The 23,841-nt window shown below is 36.8% G+C and overlaps 1 protein-coding gene across 2 annotated transcripts in view; it reads left to right on the top strand.

The window, feature by feature from the left end:
* Positions 1 to 23,841, top strand: part of dclre1a (DNA cross-link repair 1A (PSO2 homolog, S. cerevisiae)) — a 43,544-nt gene that overhangs the window by 8,733 nt on the left and 10,970 nt on the right. Inside the window, exons 3-7 of one of the 2 annotated variants that reach the window (XM_069899977.1) lie at positions 839 to 972; positions 6,106 to 6,224; positions 8,005 to 8,148; positions 9,579 to 9,724; positions 21,674 to 21,828. In XM_069899977.1, the coding sequence (XP_069756078.1) occupies positions 839 to 972; positions 6,106 to 6,224; positions 8,005 to 8,148; positions 9,579 to 9,724; positions 21,674 to 21,828 (698 nt within the window). The remainder of the gene's footprint in view (positions 1 to 838; positions 973 to 6,105; positions 6,225 to 8,004; positions 8,149 to 9,578; positions 9,725 to 21,673; positions 21,829 to 23,841) is intronic. The other variant, XM_069899978.1, reaches the window with a different exon arrangement.

Here is a 23,841-nt window from a genome sequence, read left to right as displayed (position 1 = left end):
TTAAGTACATGGAAGTTACAAAACAGCCTAATCAACTTTCAACAGCATCTTCTCGCTTTGCACGAAATGATCCGCTAGTATTTTCTATTTTTAAAAAATAATTCAATCATCATCCTCCAAATGTAAACTTTATACTATTCTGATGATTCTTTTCAATTCTCGTTGCTGGGGGGATTATGGAGCTGGATCGTTGGGGGTATTTAAGAGTAAGTAGATAATCTTTTTGAAAGATCAGGAAATTGAGGGTTATGGCGAACTGGCACAGATGAGGAAAGGCATGGGACAGATCAACTATGCTCATATTAAATGGCAGGGCAATTTGAGGGGCCTCATTGTCGACTCCAATTTGGTTATGTTCTTATAAATACCAAAAAATCCCTGTTGCTGTCTCATCTTAGTAACGAAAGCAAAAATACTAAATTTTCCAGTCATTATTTGTATTTCCTCAAACAAAATGAATTTGTAATGCTTATTTTCCATTTTAACCACAATGTGAGTCCAATATTCACATTTGTAAATGTCCTCTTACACACCATGTTCAGTCAAGTTGCATGAGGAAGCTGTAACAGAAGAAATGTATACCCTTTACAACACTTATGCGCCTAAAAGGAATCGGGCAGAAATAACAAATAATAAGAGGTAAAAAAAACAAGGATAGAAGTAATGGGAGAACAGCGACTGCATGTGTTAAAATAATATTCCCAAAAAAAATATATTTTCCTCAAGTAAAAATGTGGTTATTTATGTGAGTGCTCTGCATGTGGTTTTGAAAAATTCTCAATATTTCTGTTGCACCACAGCAAGTGATTTGCTGTCATGAATTATCTTGTGCTTTCAGGAACTAATTTCACAGTGGATGCCTTCCGATATGGTGTTATTGAGGACTGTACTGCCTACTTTCTTACTCATTTTCATTCAGATCATTATGGTGGTCTTACTAAGACTTTCAGATGCCCCATTTATTGTAGCACGGTAAGTTTGTGACAAATGAAAAGCAAATTATTGAATGTAATAATTCCTTTGGCTTGATCTGAGTTGTGAATCTATAACAATACTGAATAATATATTGACAATCCAGATATGGAAAGTTGCATTTATGATTAGTAAATATTAATTAATAGTCATTGTAGATATTTGATCTCAAGCAGTAGAAATTCTCCAAGACAAATGGCTACTTAAACAAAAGTTGCTTTTAATTTTTGAAAACAGGATTAAACTTTAACTTATTACTGTTAACCAATCTCACTTCTCACTCCTCCTGGTATCAGGCAATTCTTATACTGTGCACAAAATTTGACATTTATGAATTTTACCAGGCTTTGATGCTTGAAAGGTAAATGGTTACTGCTCAGGAAGGTTCTTGTCGGTTTTCAGAGAGAGATTTATTGCTCATTGGACACCCACAATTGATCCCTTGCTGAAGAAACCTGCCCCATCAGGGTTTTCCAGATGATGACCTCTTTCTTTCAGGTAACCACAGAGTTCCTTTTTGTTCCCCTTATTTCAAGTGAAACATTATGCAGCCAGTCCTCTCCTCTTGTATGGACCACAAGGGCTTTGACCAGAACTCACAACCTGTCTTCAAAAGCTTACCATCTTTTCATGTTCCACTCTGGATCTAATCTTTCGAGTTAATTCATCTGTTGCTTTCCAAAACAATAATCCATTTCTCCACAGCATGTCCAATTAACACCTACTTGTGAAGTCCTTATAGGCATTTTTCAAAGTTTCTGCAAAGGCACTCAGAGCCTTAATTGTCTGGCTTGAGCAGAGCTCTGGCATTTTAAATGAGATCTGTTTTGAAGTGTTTGTATGTGACCTACGCTAAAAAAGCTGCCACAATTTATCTCCTTTAAAACTATCCATGGACAATATAAAATATAACATAATTTGTCACAATATCTATCTTCTCTTTGCGTGTTTGTTGGTAAGATTGTATAATGAAAACACCAACATTTTTCATTAGTTTAATATTTTACTGCAAGGATTCAGTAAAGATGTACAGAAGTTCTATTGGTTATGTGTCCATCTGCTAAATTCGGTCTGTCATGAAAACAATCCCAAACAAAACTAGTCCATAATTTCTGTTAGGCAGAACTTCATTATTACACTAGATGATAATGTTTTTCAAAAGATTTGTTTCCTAAAAAAAATTGGGGATTATGATGGACACTTCAAGCTGAACACAAAGATAATTTCAAATTTGCTGTATCATGTAGAAGTTGAAGAAACATTAAATTATTTTTTTATTGAATTTAGCATGTTTAATCGCATAATGATGCTGATACATTGCATTTGTTAACTGACCTAAAACAGTTTTACTGCTGATTTTCATTTGTACTCAGCATCTGATGCCTCTTGTGTCATTGACCAACAATAGTCTGCCAGCAATGATGGATTCCAGATATCCTGATACCACTTTTCCATGGTCGCAGTGGCCTGGTGGAACCTTTAATCATGTTCGTCACTGACTGCTCCAAACGTAGCAGGGAAGACGTCCAAGTGCGAATGCAGAAAATTGATTTTTAATGGCATGTTGCACTTCAGGGTTTAGTTATGTTTGAAGTAGACAAAATATGACAGGAAATCACAAAGATAGGTTGAATCTTTTATATTTAAAAAAAAAAGTATGTGATAGGAAAATTTTCAGGTGATTTTCACGATTAGCAGGCCAATTCATAAAATACACCCAAAAGTTTTCAGGAAGCAAAATCTTTGTCCAGTGTTATCAAAAGATGCAAAATATAATGGGTGCTGCTAATCTAAAATCGACTATCTCTGATCTGATGTTTCAGTGCTGAATCTTGTGGAAAGTGGCAGAGTTCCAGAGCAAGCTATTGGCAATTATTTATGTAACTACATGTCGATTTGGGGTTTCGAGGCATATGTACCTGAAAGTCATGAATTTTCTAAGGGATTCCCAGTGTTTTTTTTTTTAAATGTTCCACTGCTGAACTCTGCAATAGTGTCCAAATTTGGAGGATAAATTTTGCTTTGATTTCCCTATTTTGTGTGCTGTGGATTTGCTTGAGGAACTGATGCAGAATGTGTGAGTATGTGTTGGGGGGGCGAGGGGGAAGGGGAGATGAGATGAGAATAAGGTAGATTTATTAAGACCTTATTTGTGCTTGCAGTAACTTTTTATGACATGAATGTTTCATGTGATTTATTTTTCTTTTTTAAATTTAGAATTGCTTGTGTCTTAAACGTTTTTGAATGGTGCAATTGGAATAATTTTTTAAACAAAAACACAACTGATGAAAGAAGGTTTGAGTCATCATCCTAGACATAGTGGGAGGCCATTCAGTCCATGGAGTTCATACTGACTGGAGCTATCCTCATTCCCATTGCACTGCTCTATCATTTTTATTTTGCAAGCTTATCCTCCCATCTGTCCGAATGTTGATCCAATTTTCTTAAGCTATCACTGATCATCTACATTTTCACTATCTCATTGGCCATAGGTGTGGTCCAGGTCATTTGTGTTTATTTGTTACTACAATCACAGCGTCTGCAGACGTTCGTGTTTCACTCCATTTGTGTTTATTTTTAAAAATTCTTCTTCATATTCTCACAGTATTTTTACACCAAGTTTTAAATCTGTTCGGCCTTATCCTTGCATCGTAAGTTAATGATAACAGTTTTTAAATTTGATTTTGAACCTGTAACACTCTCTCCAAACTCCTTTGCTCTAAGAGTAACAAAATTAACCACTTGTAGCTAATATCCCCAATCTCAGGACCCATTCTAGTTCATCTCTGCACTCTCTCAAATACTGTTTGTTGCTCATAATGGTAAAAATCCTATGTGCATTATCTACTTCTCTCTACTCAACAATCTGCATACATGATTCCCCCTCCATGAATTTCTGTACCAGTATCCTGCTTAGTTAGAATTGTGCCATTAAGACTTTGGTTTTCCTACTGCTAAATGCATCACCTCAAGTCTGTGTTTAAATTCTAGCTGTCTGCACTTTTTACTACAGCTGTACCTTGTTGATTTGTAGCGTCATCTCTGCCATGCCTCCCAAGTTTGGTATTACCAGCAAATTTTGAAATGTTTTTTTTCCTTCTGACAATCTCTAATTCATTTATGCACATCATAAAACAAGAATTTGACTCCAGCATTGGCTCTTGGATTAAACATTTACTACAATTTTCTGTTTTGTTTTGTGTCCTTGAGCTAGTCTTTATACAAGTTCAGCCACTATTTCCACGAGCATCAGTTTTGTAAATCAGCCTGGTTGGAAGTAGGAGCAGTAACATAGACTAGATGGTTAAATAGCCTATTCCATGTTATTTCTTTATGAACTGGTTTTTCTCTTTTAATATTTTTATTGATTTTACACAAATTGTTAGGCCTTGCCAGCAGCAATTGAGATACATAAACACATTGGTTAAGTTTTACTCATAATTTATTCACAATTGTCAATAATAGAATTAACTCAATAAGCTTAACACCTGAATTTAAGCCCTTACAGCAACTATATACTAACAACAGAGATTTATAACTTGTGTATATATGGGGGGGAGGAGGGAGGAGAGACAGACCCCAGACCATTACAGCCCAAGCCCAAAATAAAACGCCCCAAACAAAATCTCAAGTTAGTTAAGTAAAGTCGATCAGTCAAAACAGAACAGTTCACAGAGTTTGGTCTTCAGGCTTGGGATTCTTAGTTTAATTGCACACTGGTCTTTCAGTTGGTTGTGGAGACAGATGGCCATGATCACTGGACTTGCAACTTTCCTGAGTTTCTAATGTGGCAATGACCACCTTTAATTTCTTCACCTGGGAATTTTCACCCAGTGACCTCCTCCTCACTTCATGAGGTTCATGTCTCTAAAGCCCACCTTAGGGTTAACAAGTCTTCCCCTCTAAACACCCTGTCTTGGGTGACTCCTGTCACACTAAGTCCTCCTCTTAGAAGAGGACTGGGGAGGCCCAGGTTAGACACACATACTCTGGGTATCAGAGTACACAAACTGCTGCCACCTCCAGACAAAAGAGCTCAGTCTCTTTTCTCCCACTGAAACGACTGGGTGAGAACACTGACAGACAGCAGTACTAGCACCTGTGAATGAAGCATTTCAGCCTCTTGTTTGCTGAAGCAGCCGGGTGAGCACGCACACACAGACTAATCTGTTCAAAACTCAGCACACTGGACTCAACTGCCCCAGCGCATGCCTTCAGCTCTCCTGATTGGTAGAGAGGGGTTGACAACAGCAGGCGCACTCACCGCGAGCCCACCAGCTTCCAGCGCATGGCTCTCTCACTTCTGACAGCTGTCATTTCTCCCACCACTATTTCACTGCTTCCCACGCAACTATCAATTTTCATAGCACAATCCTCTCTCTCCTGCCATAGGTTCAGTTCTGTCCCAGGTCTGAAAATAAAATTGTCCAGGGTCCATAACAAAATAGACATACATAACATTTATAGAATGGACAATAATAATAATTATCGTGAACTGAAATTTTAAACATCTGCTTGTACTGTTGAGAAAACAAATTAGTTATAATGCTTTCAAAATATGTTAAAATGAAATATAAGTGGATGCACATTTCATGATGGATCTTAATGCTTTTATCTCCATTTTAGATTGACAAATCACATTGGCTTTAATTGTTTTATTTAATTATGCTGTTATTGCAATCCTGTCGATTTAAGGTTGAAGAATGCAATAAATATTTTCTTGAGTCAAGAACTCCCAGCTCCTTTCTTTTTCTCCCTTTACCCTGAGAAATTGAACTGGGAGCTGTGATAAATTGGCCTCAGTTGCATTCTGGGAACCTGATTTGAATGCAAATCAGGTTCCAAGAGTGCAGTGAAATAGGTCACACCTACAAGTTTGAAAATCCTTCCCTATTTTGAATTTTTTAACTCGTGACACTCTCTGGTCTATTAAAGTGGTATCTGATGTGGAGGAGATTGTGGAATTAGTTTTCAGGGGATTAATATTAGTGTTGATGTTTGCTCAGGTAATTAATTGAGTTCACTATCTTTCTGAGGATTTGTTGAATGATGCTAACATTTATAAAGATTGATGAGCAGTCTGCAGAATACACTCATAATTGTTGAAATTAATATTTTTCCTCTAAATTTCAGATAACACGCAATTTGGTGATATCTAAACTTAAAGTACAGGATCAGTATGTTGTAAATCTACCCATGAATACTGAATGTATGGTGGATGGAGTTAAGGTCGTGCTTTTGGATGCAAATCAGTAAGTTTTTTTTAACCATGTGTCTCACTTAAATGTACTGACATTACCATCACTTCAGTCTCTTTAGTACTCTTTATATCTTCCAGTACACCGAAAACCAATAAAATTAGGCTGTATTTGATGCTCAGCTTAAAGTTCCCCACCTTTTTCTTCTTCTTTGGAAAACATTCTACCATCTCAACAATTAAAACTGTAATTGTAATATTTTAATTCCGTATTTCTTCAACTTTAGTCTTATTTAACAAGGTGTGTCAAAGCTATTCAATCTTTGCTTTGATCAGTAATTTTCATTTTTGTTTTTAATTCTCGTTGGTTCATTGAGAGATGTAGATCTAACATTGATTTTTCATCCATTAAATAATATAGTAAAACACCTGGTGTCCGGCACCTATGGAGATTGGTAAATGCCAGAAAAGTGAGTTTTCTTTTTGCTTGAGACTGTGTGAATGGAGAACTAATGGCGAGGCACTCCAATTTTACCCATTCATTTTCCACTATTTATTTTTGATTTTTCATTATTCTCATTGTTCTTCGGGTTAAAGATTACCGAGCCACAGGGCATGAAGGTGAAGTTAGCTTGTTGGTGAACCTTGGAATACTACAACACAGAAACCGACTGTGTCAAACTATTATTATGCCTTGGTCTTGCACTTAGACCATATCACTCTATATACCTCCCATATATGTTTTTGTCTAAATTTTTATTAAATGTCAAAATTGAACCTGCATTCCCCAATTCAGCTGGCATCTCTTTCAATTTGCAGAAACAAGTTCCCCCAATGATCACTTTAAACTTTTCCTCTTTCACCCTGAACCCATATCCTCTAGTTTTGATTTTGCCTAATCTCAATGATAAAAGCCTGCAAGCATTTATCTATACCCATCATAATCCTATATACCTCTATCAAATCTCCCCTCATTCTTCTATATTCCAGGGAGTAAAGTCTAAAGTTGTTTAACCTTTCCCTGTAACTCAGTTCTTCAAGATCCATCAACATCCTTGTAAATCTCCACTACATTCTTTGAAGCTTTGATATCCTTCCTTCAGTTAGGTAACCAAAACTGCTCAGAGTACTCCAAATTTGGCTTCACCAATGTGTTGTACAACTTTACCATAACATCCCAACACCTATACTCAGTACTTTGATTTATGAAAGCCAATATGCCAAAAGTTCTCTTTACAACTCGATCTACATGTGACACCACTTTCAAAAAATTGTGTATCTGTATTCCCTGATGCCTCTGTTCTACCACACTCCTTTGTGTCTTACCATTTACTGTGTTGTGTCTTATCCTGGTTTGTCCTTGCATAATGCAACACCTCTCTTGTCTGCATTAAATTTCATCTGCTATTTTATAGCCCATTTTTCCAGCTGGTCCAGGTCCCACTGCAAGTTTTGAAAGCCTTCCTCATTGTCCAGAAACCTCCAATATTTGTGTCATCTGCAAACTTGCAAATCCAATCTGCCACTTCAAACAATAATAGTCCTAACATCGATTCCTGAGGGACATCGCTGGTCACCAGTCTGAGAGGCAATTATCACTACCACTCTCTAGCTTCTCCCATATAGCCCATTTCTAATCCAATGTATTACCTCGCCATGAACACCGAGCGACTGAACCTTCCTGACTAACCTCCCATGTGGGACCTTGGCAAAGGCCGTGTAGCCTTAAGAAAAAAATTGTAACCATTCACACGTTTATTACTTTTAATAATTTGTATAATAAAATTTGCTCTTAAGTTGCTGGCTTTTAATTATTGTATTTATCTATTCTACAGCTGTCCGGGTGCAGTTATGTTGCTGTTCCAACTTCCAAATGGCAAAACAATATTGCACACTGGTGATTTTCGAGCTAATTCCTCAATGGAGCGTTACTCTCATCTCATTGGCAAAAAAATTCATATTCTTTACCTTGATACTACGTACGGAAAGTTCCTTGCATAAATTTCTGTAATAAAATGTCTTGATTGGAAACCAGTAATGAGGCAGGGTTTTACCTGTTAGGTTTGTGAGTTGCAATCAATAATGAGGTGGTCTAAATACTCTAATTTTACATCTGGATGTAGACCTTGTTTTTACATTAAACATGTACAAGTGACTGATTATTGTATGGAGAGAGGTGTTGAGCCATTCAGCATAGCTGCTTGAGGCCAGCCCGAGGAGTCCATTCAGTAATGAATAGTTTCTTGGCATACAGAGAGCAAGCAATGATGATGCTCTAGATCAGAGGTGGACAAACATTTTTGGTTGTGGGCCACATACAGAAAATATAAGGAGTCACAGGCAAAAAAAAATTAAGCCAGTAACACCAAGAAAAATGGTGTTTTTAGACCAGAAATCTCCTGTGCCATTGAAAATTCATTTTCTATCAAAATAACTATATGACACTACTGAACAATTTAACTTGATACTATAGTAGTTTATTGATGTGCTCACACATCACAATACAGTAGGCATTTCTGTATCTACGCTCTTAAAGTTAAATGATTACAGTAAAACTCATTCAAAAAACAGTGCAAAATAAGAACAGGAGAAAAGATCAAAAGAAGGGCAAGGCAGTCTCCAACATTCCTCCACAACTCCCAATGGGCGCCGTTCATGACCCAAGTGTCTACCTAATGATTATGATGCAATGTGTAAATCTGTAGAGAGGCTATTAAAGTTGATAGATTCCTTGCAAATCAAACACACTTCCTCTTGACTTTTTTTATAAAAAGTATTAATTTTCACCATGTCTGAAATTTTCAGCACGTCCTTGCTACTTTCTGTCCTTTTGGTTCCGCCATGTTTAATCAACTGAGGCAACGGTTGATCTAGTAGTTGTTCAAATTGGCAGCAACATCTAGTGTTGAAACTAAGAAGTGCAAAGTACATACAGTATAATTTATTGTTAGAAACCATATTCTAACAGGCCATATTCCATTTTACTTTTTAAAATTCACCCTGGGCCACTAAAAATGAGCAATCAGCCACAATGGGCCCAGGGACTATAGTTTGGCCACCCCTGCTTTAGATGGTATTATCATTCCATAAGTGAAGGTATTGCCCAGGACTTCTTGAGTGGTGATGTGGGAGGTGAACCTTGGAACATATATTGAAAGGTGCTGAATCTAAGAATTGTATTTTGTCGCAAATCTATGCATGTGTTGATTTTGTTGTCTGTTCATTGAATGCTGCACAATTTTTATAAAGTATGAATTTGTTATTCTAGAAGTACTGTCTATATCTAGAATGTCTTTCAAAATAACACTAATAGGACTAGACCATTTATATATTAATCATTTAATTTAGATATTTGAGATATTCATATTAATTAAATACCATCCCCGGTGCAATTTTGTTTATTTGACAGATATTGCAGTCCAGAATACACCTTCCCTGCTCAGCAAGAAGCCATCCAATTTGTGGGAAATGTTGCTTTTGAAACTGTAACCATGAATCCTAGGACATTAGTTGTCTGTGGTACATATTCTATTGGAAAAGAGAAGGTTTTCCTCGGTAAGGCTTTCAGATGGTATGGTGATTGTAGACATGTATTTAACTTTTTTAACTGCTTTATCACCCTCATAGTTTGTTGTCTCACTTTGCAATGGAGTGAATTGTATATATTTGTAATGACGCTGAATAGAACTGTTTCTGTCGCATCTTCTAATAATTTATAGTATAGTAATTGTGGCTAGTTTCTGTAAGAAAATAAGTACCGTAACTAACCATATAATAAGGCTGTAATATGATTCTGGCTAGGTTTCTTCACAATGATGAGAATTTGCAGAAATCTGAAATCCAGAGTGATCTGGGTGTTCATAATACACAAAAGGTTAGTATGCAGGAATGGAAAGCAGTTAGGAAAGCTGACAGCACCTAATAGCCTGAATACGCTTGGGAATGCCTGATCTCAGAATCTAAGCAGGCTCAGGCTTGGTCAATACTTGGAGGGGAGACTGCCCAGGAACACCAGGTGCTGTAGGTTTCTGTGAGGGGCGCTGGACAAAGTGGTGACTCTCTGCCTACGGTAGCCAAAAGCTAAAGAATTTCATGCATGTTACATTCTAAATGTAGTATTACATGACTGTCTTTACCTTTAAAATGTTGCTCGGGAATTCAATGCAAAAGTGGAGAGGTTATGTTTCAGTTGTCTAGGGCTGTGCTGAGATCCTATCAAAAGGGCAGTGAAAGGAAGAATGTTAGTGTGTTGGATGCAGTTCACTAGATTAATACCTGGAATGGATGTTTTGAAAAGGCACTTTTTACTGACTCATAAAGACCACTTATGATCTTGCATATGGTAATGTGGAGGGGACGTTTATTCTAATGGGATCATCTAGAATTGAGCCATTGTTTTAAAGTGAGTTGCCCATTTAAGAGAGATTAGGCCATTTTTTTTTAAAAATTTGTTTTGGAATATTTTATTTAACGTTTTCATCCATGTAATTATAATTGTACAGTCTTAATTAAATTTGGAAGTTACAGTGATTATATAGTATTGATTCCTCCCTCCTTCCCCCAACTACTATCAAGATAATTATAACAATAGATACTATATATAGTTATAAAAAAATTGTCTTTAAAAAGTAAGAAAAGCATAAAGCAACAAAAAATCAATCTGGATTGCACAAAGGGTTGGCTCACACACTGGAATCTTGTAGTACTTGTGCTAAATATCTTTAGGAAAGAAGATTATTATAGGTCTTAAGAGGCTGGAAGTAGATTCTTACATTTTTAACCCTAAAGTTTGCATGTACAAGCTCCAAATTTGTACAAAAGTTGAATATTTATTTCTCAAATTATATAAAATTCTCTCCAAAAGTATACCTTTGAATTTCCAAATGCCAACTTTCCATACTCAAATGCACATCTGATTTCCAAATCACTGCAATACACTTCCTTGCACCACTGAAGCTATTTTAATAAATTTAACTTGATAAAATTATAGTTTTAGTTCAGGCCTTGTTCTTTCTATATTCCCCATTAAAAATAAACCTGGATTTTGCAGAATAACAATCCCAGTAAATTGTTCCAAAAACTTTCCTAAATCCCTCAAAAAAAAGTTCTAACTTTGGAACATGGCCAAGTAGAATGCAAAAATGTTCCTATTTCTTTACCACATCTAAAATAGTTATCTGATAAATCTGATTTTCATTGTGTAATATTTTTGCAGTGTTAAATACAATTGATGTAAATAATTATAATAAACCAAACTGTATCTAATACTTATAATACTCCAATGCCGTCTTGACAGAGTTCTGCCATCATTTCTCATTAATTGTAATATTTAAATCAACCTCCCATTTATGTATTCCCTTTTTAATAGTGCCTGCTTGTCATAAAAGATGTACTGCCGAAATAAATGTCTGAGTATAACCTATCCTAATAAGAAGCTTCAACTCACTAAAGCCAATAAAAACATTGTTGGACCTAATTTTTCTGATAAATACCCCCTCAATTGAAGATAGCAAAAAGTGTATTTTTAGTAATTCCTTATTTATTTCATAACTGTTGAAATGACATCAATTGACTTTTTTGAATATTTTAAGACTCAAGCAAATATATTCAAACAATACAAGACATTTTCTTATCACACAATATATAGAGTCCAGTATTTTTTCCTTCCCTGGATATTAAATAAACCTTAAAAGGCAAAGGAAAAAACAAAAATAAAACAAAAAATTAAAACATGTCATCTGTACCACAACTTTAATTCACTCTTCTTTATTTATCTCTCAGGACAGCTTGTATCTTAACTCATTTCTCAAGTGGGCGGGGGGGGGGGGGGGTGGGGGGGTTGGGGGAGGTATAGATCATATCTGCACATCAATGTGCCTCAGATACAACTGCCACATTTCAATGAACGTTTCATGCTTCTTCCTCAAGTTAAAAGTAATCTTCTCCAGGAGAATGCTACTATGCATTTCTATATTCAAGTTGAGAGTTGGACTTCCACGCAACCACTATACACTTCCTGGCTACCAACAGTGATCGTCACATAATGAATTTGGTGTTTGGATAGTCTAAACTGTACTTCATCGATATCTCCCTGAAGGAACAATTCTGGATCTTGTGGAAACGCCACTTTTCTAATTTTTTTTTAAGAATGTCTCCCAGGTCTACCCAGAAGAATCTCACCTTCATACATAGCTAGGTGGAGTGGATAAAGGTTCCAACCTCTAGGCTGCGTCTGAAACATCTGAAATTTCTGGCTTTAATTTATGTAATTTTTGTGGTGTGAGATACAATTAATGCAGGAAATTGTACTGCACCAGCATGTATCTAGTACTGATAATCCCTGTCATGCTGTTCAGACACAAGTCTTCCCACCAATTTTCATTGATCATTGTTCCCAATTCCAACTCCTATCTTTCCCTTGAATGGTCTAATCCCAATTTCGGGCTCTCACTCTGGAGTAGGAAATGCATTCTAGAAATAAATTTAAATACATTCCCCTGCCAAATTAGAATCTCCATGGTACTACACTCCGGCAGATTTATTGTTTGTCCTAATTTGTCTTTTTGTTTTAATAAAAAACCCTCAATTGTAGGAAGCAGAAGAAATATATTCCAAATTGCTTAAATAACATTACTTGCTTATGATCATAACAGTCCTCGATACACATGATCCCTTTCTGGCATCAGGCGTTCAGGATCCTGTTACCCAGCATCTTGGGTATTAAATTGTTCTGGGTCAAAGGCATATTAGGAGACATTCCCACTTTCAATCCAATACATTGATTTTTTTTTTTGCCATGTCTGGTATATATGTTTTAATATGGGGTTATTTGTCTTTTTGGAAATTAATTTGGTATTCCATTTGTAAAAACAAAAACTCTCCTGCTATCCTTTTCCCTATTATGTGTAGTCCAATTAGTGCCCCCCCCCCCCCCAAACAATAAGGCGATAAATATCGCCTGGGATGCCCAATAAAGTATTTTGGAAATGTGGCAATTTTAGACCCCCTAATTTGTATTCCCATGTTCATTTTTCCATGGAAAAACCACCTTCCCACTCCACAAAAACTTCCTGACATATTCATTGAGCATCTTGAAGAAGCACTGGAGCAATGGAATGGACAGCATTTGAAAATGCCTGTCCATTGGGGTAAAAGCCTTGAATGGGGTTTTGATGTGCCTCTGAATCTTGGAGATCTGACAGTGTATGCAAGTTCTAGGCCAGTGACCAAACTGTTTATGCAAGCCATGCCACAAACTTTTCAGTGACCAGCTGCATCATAGCGTGTCTGGGTGGGTGTGCTAAGCCATAAATGGCGTTTAACATACGATGTCTCCAATCCACCAGTATGATGGGTCTTGGCTGTCCAGTGGATGTCTCAAAGAAGTGTAGCCCTGGAAGATCCAAGCCTCACATCCTTCAATTTGAGCCCCAAAATGATGGTATAGCAGGGTGGAATTATGGCATCCTGTAGCTGCGCTGCTGTCAGAGCGATGTAGTCAATCCCAGGAGCCAAAGAGTTGATCAATTGAATGGACATACTGGAGAGTGTGTCTGCCACAAGATTGACCTTTCAGTAAGTACCAGAAATGGCAGATGGCAAGGTAAAAACCAAGATTTCTTAACAAAACCCACTGAATTTCTGTTTCTGTGGCCTCAACTGCTGACTGAAAAAGGCAAGTGGCTTCCAACCCATTAACCAGCTGCTCCACTTTGCCTCCTACAGCTGTGTTTGATGCATCGACCATGGGCACGTTGACTCATGGGTGCACGAGCATGGTGGCATTGACCTATGCATCTTTCACTTTGTCAAAAGTTGCAGTCGCCTCCTCGTTCCACTCCAGGTCCTTGGGCTGGCCGGAAAGTAGTTTGAAGAGCGGTTGCATGATCCTCACTCGCTGGTAGAAAACAATGGTAGAAATTTACCATGCCTACAAATTCCTTCAGCCTTTAAACTGTGGAAGGCCGGGTGAACCTGCGTTATAGCTTCCACCTTGGAAGCAGCTCTTGGGAGGAAAATCGCTGATCTCTGCTCCCATGTTGACCAGGAAATGCCGACCAGAATGCCACTCCCAAAGATAGTGCAAGCTGTCTCTGTGGCCGACTGTCGTAGTCATCAACGATGGCCAGGCAAGATGTTTCCCAGATGCGAGCAAGGTGGGCACAGAACCCCAGCGTTAATGGTAGTAGCACCACCATCAACACTGTCCCCAGCTTGTCAGGCTTTCTCTCTGGCACTGGAATAATACAAGCACCCTGGTGCGATGCAGCAATCCGGTTGATGGCTGCTCCACCATATTGATTGGCCTGTGACGTAGCAATGTAGTTGATGGTAGATTCACCCACGAAGTTCATGAGGCAGCCCTGATGTAGTTGAAGGGTCTTGTCTGTGTTAGCTTGCAACATGGTTTGCTCCTCAAAGCCCACAAACAGGCAGGTAATGGCTGGGACCCATGTGGCTATTCCTTTGATTTGGAGGAAGTGAGATGAGTTGAAGGAGAAGTTGCTTAAAGTGAGGACAAGTTCTGCCAGATGGAGGAGAGTGATGGTAGAGGGTGACAGGTTGGGTCAGAAAGAAGCAAAGTTTTAGCATTTTTTTTTTTTTTTTTAATTTTTTATTTTTCACACCATAAATCACAATAGCCATGATATACACTTTTTCTTTTCCACACATTTACAGTGACTTTTTCTCCCTCCCCCCTCCCTCCTCCCAAGCCACCCCCCCATCCCCCCCCCTCTCATCCATTTTAGTTATACAATCTAGGTTGCATTAATTCAGTTAGACAATGTTGTCATTCAACAAAAATACACCAGAAATTCTACTGAGTCCATTCTTTTCTTCTCTTTTCCTTCCATCAACTTAGGTAATGTTTGTTCCCGGTAGGTTTTCGCTATTGTATTTAATGTAAGGCTCCCATACTTGTTCGAATATTTCAATATTATTTCTTAAACTATATGTTATTTTTTTCTAATGGAATACATTTATTCATTTCTATATACCATTGTTGTATTTTCAAATTATCTTCCAATTTCCAGGTTGACATAATACATTTTTTTGCTACAGCTAGGGCTATCTTAACAAATCTTTTTTGTGCATCCTCCAAGTCAATTCCAAATTCTTTATTTTTTATGTTACTTAGGAGAAAGATCTCTGGATTCTTTGGTATATTGTTTTCTGTTATTTTATTTAATATCTGATTGAGATCATCCCAAAATTTTTCTACTCTCTCACATGTCCAGATTGCATGAATTGTTGTTCCCCTTTCTTTTTTACATCGAAAACATCTATCAGATACTGTTGGGTCCCATTTATTTAACTTTTGCGGTGTAATGTATAGTCTGTGTAACCAATTATATTGTATCATACGCAGCCTCGTATTTATTGTATTTCTCATCGTTCCAGAGCATAACTTCTCCCATGTTTCCTTTTTTATCTTTATATTTAAATCTTGTTCCCATTTTTGTTTAGTTTTACCATTTGTTTCCTCATTTTCCTTTTCTTGCAGTTTAATATACATATTTTTTATAAATCTTTTGATTAACATTGTATCTGTAATCACATATTCAAGGTTACTTCCCTCTGGTAAACTCAAGTTGCTTCCTAATTTATCTTTCAAGTAGGATCTCAGTTGGTAATATGCCAGCGCTGTATCTCCCGTTATATTGTACTTATCTCTCATTTGTTCAAAGGATAAGAATCTACTTCCTGAAAAACAATTTTCTATTCTTTTAATCCCTTTTTTTTCCCATTTTCTAAAGGCAAGGTTGTCTATTGTAAAAGGGAGTAGCTTATTTTGCGTCAATATTAGTTTTGGTATTTGGTAATTTATTTTATTTCTTTCTACATGAATCTTCTTCCATATATTGAGGAGATGGTGTAATACTGGAGAAGTTCTATGTTGTACCAATTTTTCGTCCCATTTATATAATATGTGTTCAGGTATCTTTTCCCCTATTTTATCTAATTCTAGTCTCGTCCAGTCTGGTTTTTCCCTTGTTTGATAAAAATCTGATAGGTACCTTAATTGTGCGGCTCTATAATAATTTTTGAAGTTTGGCAATTCTAAGCCTCCTTGTTTATACCATTCTGTTAATTTGTCTAGTGCTATCCTCGGTTTCCCCCCTCTCCATAAAAATCTCCTTATTATTTTCTTTAACTCTTTGAAGAATTTTTCTGTCAGTTGTATTGGCAATGCCTGAAATAAGTATAGTATCCTTGGAAAAATGTTCATTTTAATACAGTTTATCCTTCCTATCAGTGTTAGTGGTAGCTCTTTCCAATGCTCTAAATCGTCCTGTAATTTTTTCATTAGTGGATTGTAATTGAGTTTATATAATTGGCCTAGATTTTTGTTTATTTGCACACCTAGGTATCTTATTGCCTGCGTTTGCCATCTGAATGGGGATTCCTCCTTAAATTTTGAGAAATCCGCGTTATTCATAGGCATTGCTTCACTTTTATTTACGTTTATCTTGTATCCCGACACTTCTCCATATTCCTTCAATTTCTTATATAGTTCTTTTATTGCTAGTTCTGGTTCTGTTAAGTACACTATCACATCATCCGCAAACAGACTGATTTTATATTCCCTGTCTTTTATTTTTATTCCTTTTATATTATTATCTCTTCTTATCGATTCTGCTAGTGGTTCTATAGCTAGCGCAAACAATAATGGTGATAGTGGGCATCCCTGCCGCGTTGACCTGCTTAAGTTAAATTGCTTTGATACATGTCCATTTACTGTCACTTTCGCTAACGGTCCCTTATATAATGCTTTAATCCAATTAATATACTTCTCTGGTAAACTGAATTTTTGCAATACTTTGAACAAGTAATTCCATTCTACTCTGTCGAAGGCCTTCTCTGCGTCTAAAGCAACTGCTACTGCCGGTGCTTTATTTCCTTCTACTGCATGAATTAAGTTAATAAATTTACAAATATTGTCTGTTGTGCGTCTTTTTTTGATAAATCCAGTTTGGTCTAAATTTACCATTTTCGGTACCTGTTCTGCTAATCTGTTCGCTAATAGTTTAGCTATTATCTTATAATCTGTGTTTAGCAAAGATATTGGTCTATATGACGCTGGTGAGAGTGGATCTTTCCCTTGTTTTAGTATCACTGTAATTATTGCTGTTTTACATGAATCTGGTAAGTTTTGTGTCTCATCAATCTGGTTGATTACATCCAGGAGGGGCGGTATTATTAGGTCTTTAAATGTTTTGTAGAATTCTATTGGGAGTCCATCCTCTCCTGGTGTCTTATTATTTGGTAAATTTTTTATTATCTCTTGTATTTCTACTGTTCCAAATGGTTCTGTTAATTTATTTTGTTCCTCTATTTGTAGTTTTGGTAGTTCAATTTTAGTCAAAAATTCATCTATTTTCCCTTCTTTCCCTTCGTTTTCGGTTCGGTATAATTGTTCATAGAATTCTCTAAAGTTTTCCTTAATTTCTTTTGGATTATATGTAATTTGTTTGTCTTTTTTCCTTGTTGCCAATACCATTTTCTTAGTTTGCTCTGTCTTAAGCTGCCATGCTAGGATTTTGTGTGTTTTTTCCCCTAGTTCATAATATTTCTGTTTTGTCTTCATTATATTCTTCTCCACCTTATATGTTTGTAATGTTTCATATTTTACTTTTTTATCCGCCAATTCTCTTCTTTTGGTTGTATCTTCCTTTATTGCTAATTTTTTTTCTATGTTTATTATTTCCCTTTCCAACTGCTCTGTTTCCTGATTATAGTCCTTCTTCATCTTGGTTGCATAACTTATTATTTGCCCTCTAATGAATGCTTTCATTGCGTCCCATAGTATAAACTTATCTTCCACTGATTCCGTATTTACTTCAAAGTACATTTTTAATTGTTTTTCAATAAATTCTCTAAAATCCTGTCTTTTAAGTAGCATGGGGTTTAATCTCCATCTATACATTCTTGGAGGGATGTCTTCTAGCTCTATTGCCAATAACAGGGGTGAGTGGTCCGATAATAGTCTAGCTTTATATTCCGTTTTCCTAACTCTCCCTTGTATGTGGGCTGATAACAGGAATAGATCTATCCTTGAGTATGTTTTATGTCTAGTCGAGTAGTATGAGTATTCCTTTTCTTTTGGGTTTTGTTTCCTCCATATGTCCACAAGTTTCATTTCTTGCATTGATTTATTTATAAATTTGGTTACTTTGTTCTTCCTGTTAATTTTTTTCCCAGTTTTATCCATATTTGGATCCAAATTCAGATTGAAATCCCCTCCTATTAGTATGTTCCCTTGCGTATTAGCTACCTTCAAAAAGATATCTTGCATAAACTTTTGATCTTCTTCGTTAGGTGAATATATATTAAGTAGATTCCAAAGCTCTGAATATATCTGACATTTTATCATAACATATCTCCCTGCTGGATCTATTATTTCCTCTTCTATTTTAAATGGCACATTTTTGCTAATTAATATAGCCACTCCTCTTGCTTTTGAATTATACGATGCTGCTGTTACATGTCCTACCCAATCTCTCTTTAATTTCTTGTGCTCCAATTCAGTTAAATGTGTTTCTTGGACAAATGCTATATCTATTTTTTCCTTTTTCAGTAAATTTAGTAGTTTCTTCCTTTTAATTTGGTTATGTATTCCATTAATATTTAGAGTCATATAGTTCAGCGTAGCCATTTTATATTTTGTTTATCTTCTCTTTCCGTTTTTCCATCATTACCTTTCCTCCTTTTCCATTTCTGTTTTCTTATTTTCAACTCTTTACCAGACAACATTCCTACAACATCCAACATTTTCCTTATTCTCCTATTTCTATCTTCTTTATCCCCAATCTCCCCTTCCCCTCCTGAGTTGCCCTTTATCCCTTGTCGGGCAACCACATCTCCCCTCTCCATTTGGATTTGCGAATCCACTCGCAAGCGTCAACTGATTTTGCAGTGACCGCTCTTTTCCCCCCACCCAGCCCCCCCCAGAAAAGATTTCGTTTTTTATATGTCACAAAGGTCACTCTTTTAGTTCCCTCCTTATTCTCTCTATTCCATTACCTTCCCTTGTTAATTCTTGTCTATACTTTCTATGTTTTCCTCTAATTACAGATACTTTCACATATGCCCATTGTCTCTATTCACTCTTATACCTCTTTACCCGCATACATATCAATCGTGGTCATTTTTACCCTCCTTACCCGTCTTCATCCCTCAGTCTATTTTTGTCTTTACCCACATACATATCAATCGTGATAATTTTTGCTCTCATTACCCGTCTTCATCCCTCAGTCTATTTTTGTAATTGTTCTGCAAATTTTCGTGCTTCTTCTGGATCCGAGAATAGTCTGTTTTGTTGTCCTGGGATAAATATTTTCAATACCGCAGGATGCTTCAGTGTAAATTTATATCCTTTCTTCCATAAAATCGCTTTTGCTGCATTGAACTCTTTTCTCTTCTTTAGGAGTTCAAAGCTTATATCTGGATAAATGAAGATTTTTTGCCCTTTATACTCCAGTGGTTTGTTGCCCTCTCTTACTTTTTCCATTGTCTTCTCCAGTACCTTTTCTCTTGTAGTATATCTTAGGAATTTTACTACAATAGATCTTGGTTTTTGTTGTGATTGTGGTTTAGGGGCCAATGCTCTATGTGCCCTTTCTATTTCCATTTCTTGCTGTAGTTCTGGACATCCTAGGGCCTTAGGGATCCATTCTTTTATAAACTCCCTCATATTCTTGCCTTCTACATCTTCCTTGAGGCCCACTATCTTTATGTTATTTCTTCTGTTATAATTTTCCATTATATCTATTTTTTGGGCTAGTAATTCTTGTGTCTCTTTAGTTTTTTTATTAGATTCCTCCAATTTCTTTTTTAAGTCTTCTACCTCCATTTCTGCTGCTATTGCCCGTTCTTCCATCTTGTCCATTTTTTTCCCCATTTCTGTTAAGGTCATATCCATTTTATTTATTTTCTTTTCTGTGTTGTTTATTCTTCTTCTTAAATCATTGAATTCCTGTGTTTGCCATTCTTTAAATGACTCCATGTATCCTCTAACAAGAGCAAGTACCTCCTTTACCTTGCCTATCTTTTCTTCTTCTATTTCCCTGTACTCTTCCTCTTCCTCTTCTTCTTCCTCTAGGTTGACCATCTGTTGTTTCTTTGCTGCCCTTTCCTCCTCTTCTTTCTTGTTTCTATTGTCTTCTGTGGTCTCTTCTTGCTGCAGGTGTTCTGCAGCTGTCGTTGCCGGCTGTGGAGATCGACTCCCCAGCTGGTCCCCCCTCCCGTCGGTGTGTTTTTTTGTATGCGCATCGCGCATGCGCGAGGAGTCGCGCATGCGCGGTTGCGCATTTTTACTCGGCTCTGTGAGCCATTGTTGTAGTTCTCTTTCTACCGACCTGAGGTAGTGGGGTCTTCTCTCCACAGCGGGCTTCTTCGGACAGGTAAGGCCTTCACCTTTTTCCTCCGTTGTCTTCTCTTCCTCTCTTCTTTCCGTTGATTTTGATTTTTCTCCTTTTGTCTCCATCTTCTTTCCACCTTTATACTCACTTTTCTTTAACTTGTATTTCTGTGCCTTTGTATTTTCTCTTGTTTTTCCCGACTTTTCTGGAGAGGGCTGGAGTTCACCGTCCGGCCACTACTCCATCACGTGACTCCTCCCAAGTTTTAGCATCTGAGGAAAGTCAGACCTGATGAAGTTTTGCAAAGCTGAAACCTTGACTGTTTCTCTTTCCACAGATGGTGTCTAACGTATTGAAATTTTACAGCATTTCCTATTTTTAACCAGATTCCTAACTGGCAATGAGGTCAGAACCAAGATGGGTTAGCAGAACTAGGACTTTTCTCTTTGGATCAAAGAAGGATGAGAGGAGATTTAATAGAGGTCAACAAGATACTGAATGGACAGTCAGTATCTTTTTTCCAGGGCAAGAATAGCAAACACCAGAGGACATCTGTACAAAGTGAAGGGAGGAAAATTTAGGGAGTGCACCAGGGGGTAAGCTTTTTTTTTAAAAAAAAAAAAGAGTTGTGGGTGCCTGGAATGCCTTGCCAGGGATGATGGTGGAAACTGAAACATTAAGGACATTTAAGAGACTCTTAGGCATATGGATGAAAGAAAAATGGAGGATTATGAGGTAGGAAGGGTTTAGGTTTTTTTTGGTAGGAATATATAGATTGGCACAAGATTTAGGGCCTGTTCTATGTTCTTCATGGTACATTTTGTAATCTTGATGCACATTCCACAATGCTCCATAATACTTCATCCTGATCTGCTTTGTTGAACCCAGAATGGATAACCGTGACCAAAATATTAGTGTGTGATTTTTTTTTTTCTAAAGAGTAATATTTACTGAAGATGATCTTTTGAGGTCTAGAAGGCCTGTGAAAATTGGTTACTCATATGGACATTGCATTCACTTAACTTTGCAGTTCTGCCCCTTTACGTCATTGTAAGCAGAATTATATCTTGCACATTTGTGAAGACGCAAGGGGAAAATATCAAAGATGGCTTGATAACTATTTTCTTTATTTTTTTTTAAGCCTTAGCTGAGGTGCTTGGATGTAAAGTCTGTACTACTAAAAGTAAGCTTGACATTCTACGATGCTTGGACTGGGAGCAATTAAATTCTATTATCACTTTGGACTGGGAAAGCTCTCAACTTCACTTATTGACCATGATGCAGATTAGTTTTAAGGTAAGTTGTATCTTGAACCCATTTTTCTCCATATGAGAATGGACTTTGCCATTGCACATCATCCCTGATCTGTATAAATAACTACAGACTGTATGCCGGAAATTGAATGAAAAGTAGGTTTCCTACATATGGTCAAATAGAAATCTATTAAGCGACATCATTCAGCAAGAGAATCAACTTTTGTGAAAACCATTCCAAATAAAATATTGTTTACTGCTTGTAATATGGGCTGCTGCCTTGGATTCCAAAATGAGGATTGAAGATTCAAGATTCCTTTATTGTCAAGTAATGTCACACAAAATTTAAGAGTTGACCTTCTGTAACTGGGGATTCTTTGCTACTTTATTTTTCAGCTTTTCTCGAGTTCCATATCAAAGAAAAGCTGCAAGCTACTGTTTGTCTCCTTAAAAAAAAATCTTGTCTGCAGTCACTATTTATTCTTGAAAGTGCGACGTACTGTTATTTTTTATTTCTGGGCACTTGTTTAAAAAGAAAAAAAAAATCTGAGATCTGTTCTCTTCGCTTGGCTGAGTGATAAGTCGACCCTCGACTATAAGAGACTTATCAGAGCAAGTAGACACTTGGGTATTTGGCATTTTTAAATGACAAAATCTAAAGCATTGGTTCTCAATCTTTTTCTTTCCACTCACATACCACTTTACGAAATCCCTCTGCCATCGATGCTCTGTGATTAGTAAGGGATTGCTTAAGTGAGTGAGAAGGGAAGGTTGAGAACCACAACTCTGGACCCAATTGTTACTGAAATATTTAGCTTGAGAAAAATTGTCATTGGCCCATTTCCTTTGGAGTGATGAAACCGTGCACATAACGAGTCAATGAGGTACGATTCAAACAGTGGTTTTCCAACTTTTTCTTTCCACCTTAAGCAATCCCTTATTAATCACAGCACCTATGGCATAGGGAATACTTAGTGGTATGTGAATGAAAAGAAAAAGGTTGAGAATCATTGATGTAAAGCTAATGCTTCCAAATAGTTTTGAATCTAGTTGGTTAATATATAAGCAAAATGGAAATGTGCCCTCCTACAATTGTAGGTATAATGAGTGCACCCTTAACTAAACAATATAGCAATTGTATTTTGTGATCATTTAGTTTTCCCTCTTGACCAGAAGATCCCCTTATAGCTGATTGTAAATTGTTTAATTCAGATGATATTTGTCTTCAGCACTGCTGCTTATGAGGCAAGATAATGTCAGACTGTTTCTTGATGTTTAATTCCTTGTGCCTTTCCTTTGATCCTGTGGGTAATTAAACATTTGAATTTGCACAGCAGAATTAAATGGATGCCATTATTCCTTCATCGGTTTTGTAAACTTGTGCTTGAACTTCAATTCTATTGGACTGAACTTACCATTTATAATGTAAGAAGAAAAACTTTGAGTCAAATGTAAATTCGAACCCAAGGCTGTTGACTACAGCACCATTGAAACGCCTCTAATGAATAGTTTCTCCCATTCTGACTGCTTCCTGTCTTTCTTGGAGCCCGTTAAAGCTTATGGCATCTATTTTCAAGTATGTCTGGTATTTTCTATTTGTTTCAAATATAATTCTAGCCTGAATTCATGGTTATAGCTTTTCATTTTCCATGAAATTAATGCTTTTTGAAGTTTGATCCAAGCTATTTATAATTAAGTTATTTTTCCTATTGAAGTTATGGATGTTTCATAAGGAATCTAGGAATACATGGCATCACCTTTGTAACTTAAGCAGTCATTTAGAGGCCTGGATTAATGATCCAGAGACACAGTTCAAATTCCAACTCTGAGGCTCCAGATTTATAATGTAATTAAGTGGATTTTGCTTTTTAAAAGAAAACACGTGTACGTCGTGGTGGTTGTGGGGCCATGTTGCTGTTGCAAAATCCTATCTGGAGTGCTTATGCCTTTTTATAAAAGGAAATCTACCTATTCACATTGTGATCTGCTCTCAAAATGCATCACTAGAATCTGTTTTGAAATCACCACTGAACTGACCTAGAAAACTGCTTAAGGC

The sequence above is a fragment of the Narcine bancroftii genome, chromosome 10, assembly GCF_036971445.1.
Source record: "Narcine bancroftii isolate sNarBan1 chromosome 10, sNarBan1.hap1, whole genome shotgun sequence".
NCBI classification, from domain to species: Eukaryota; Metazoa; Chordata; class Chondrichthyes; order Torpediniformes; family Narcinidae; genus Narcine; species Narcine bancroftii.
This window is presented reverse-complemented; position numbering and strand designations above follow the sequence as displayed.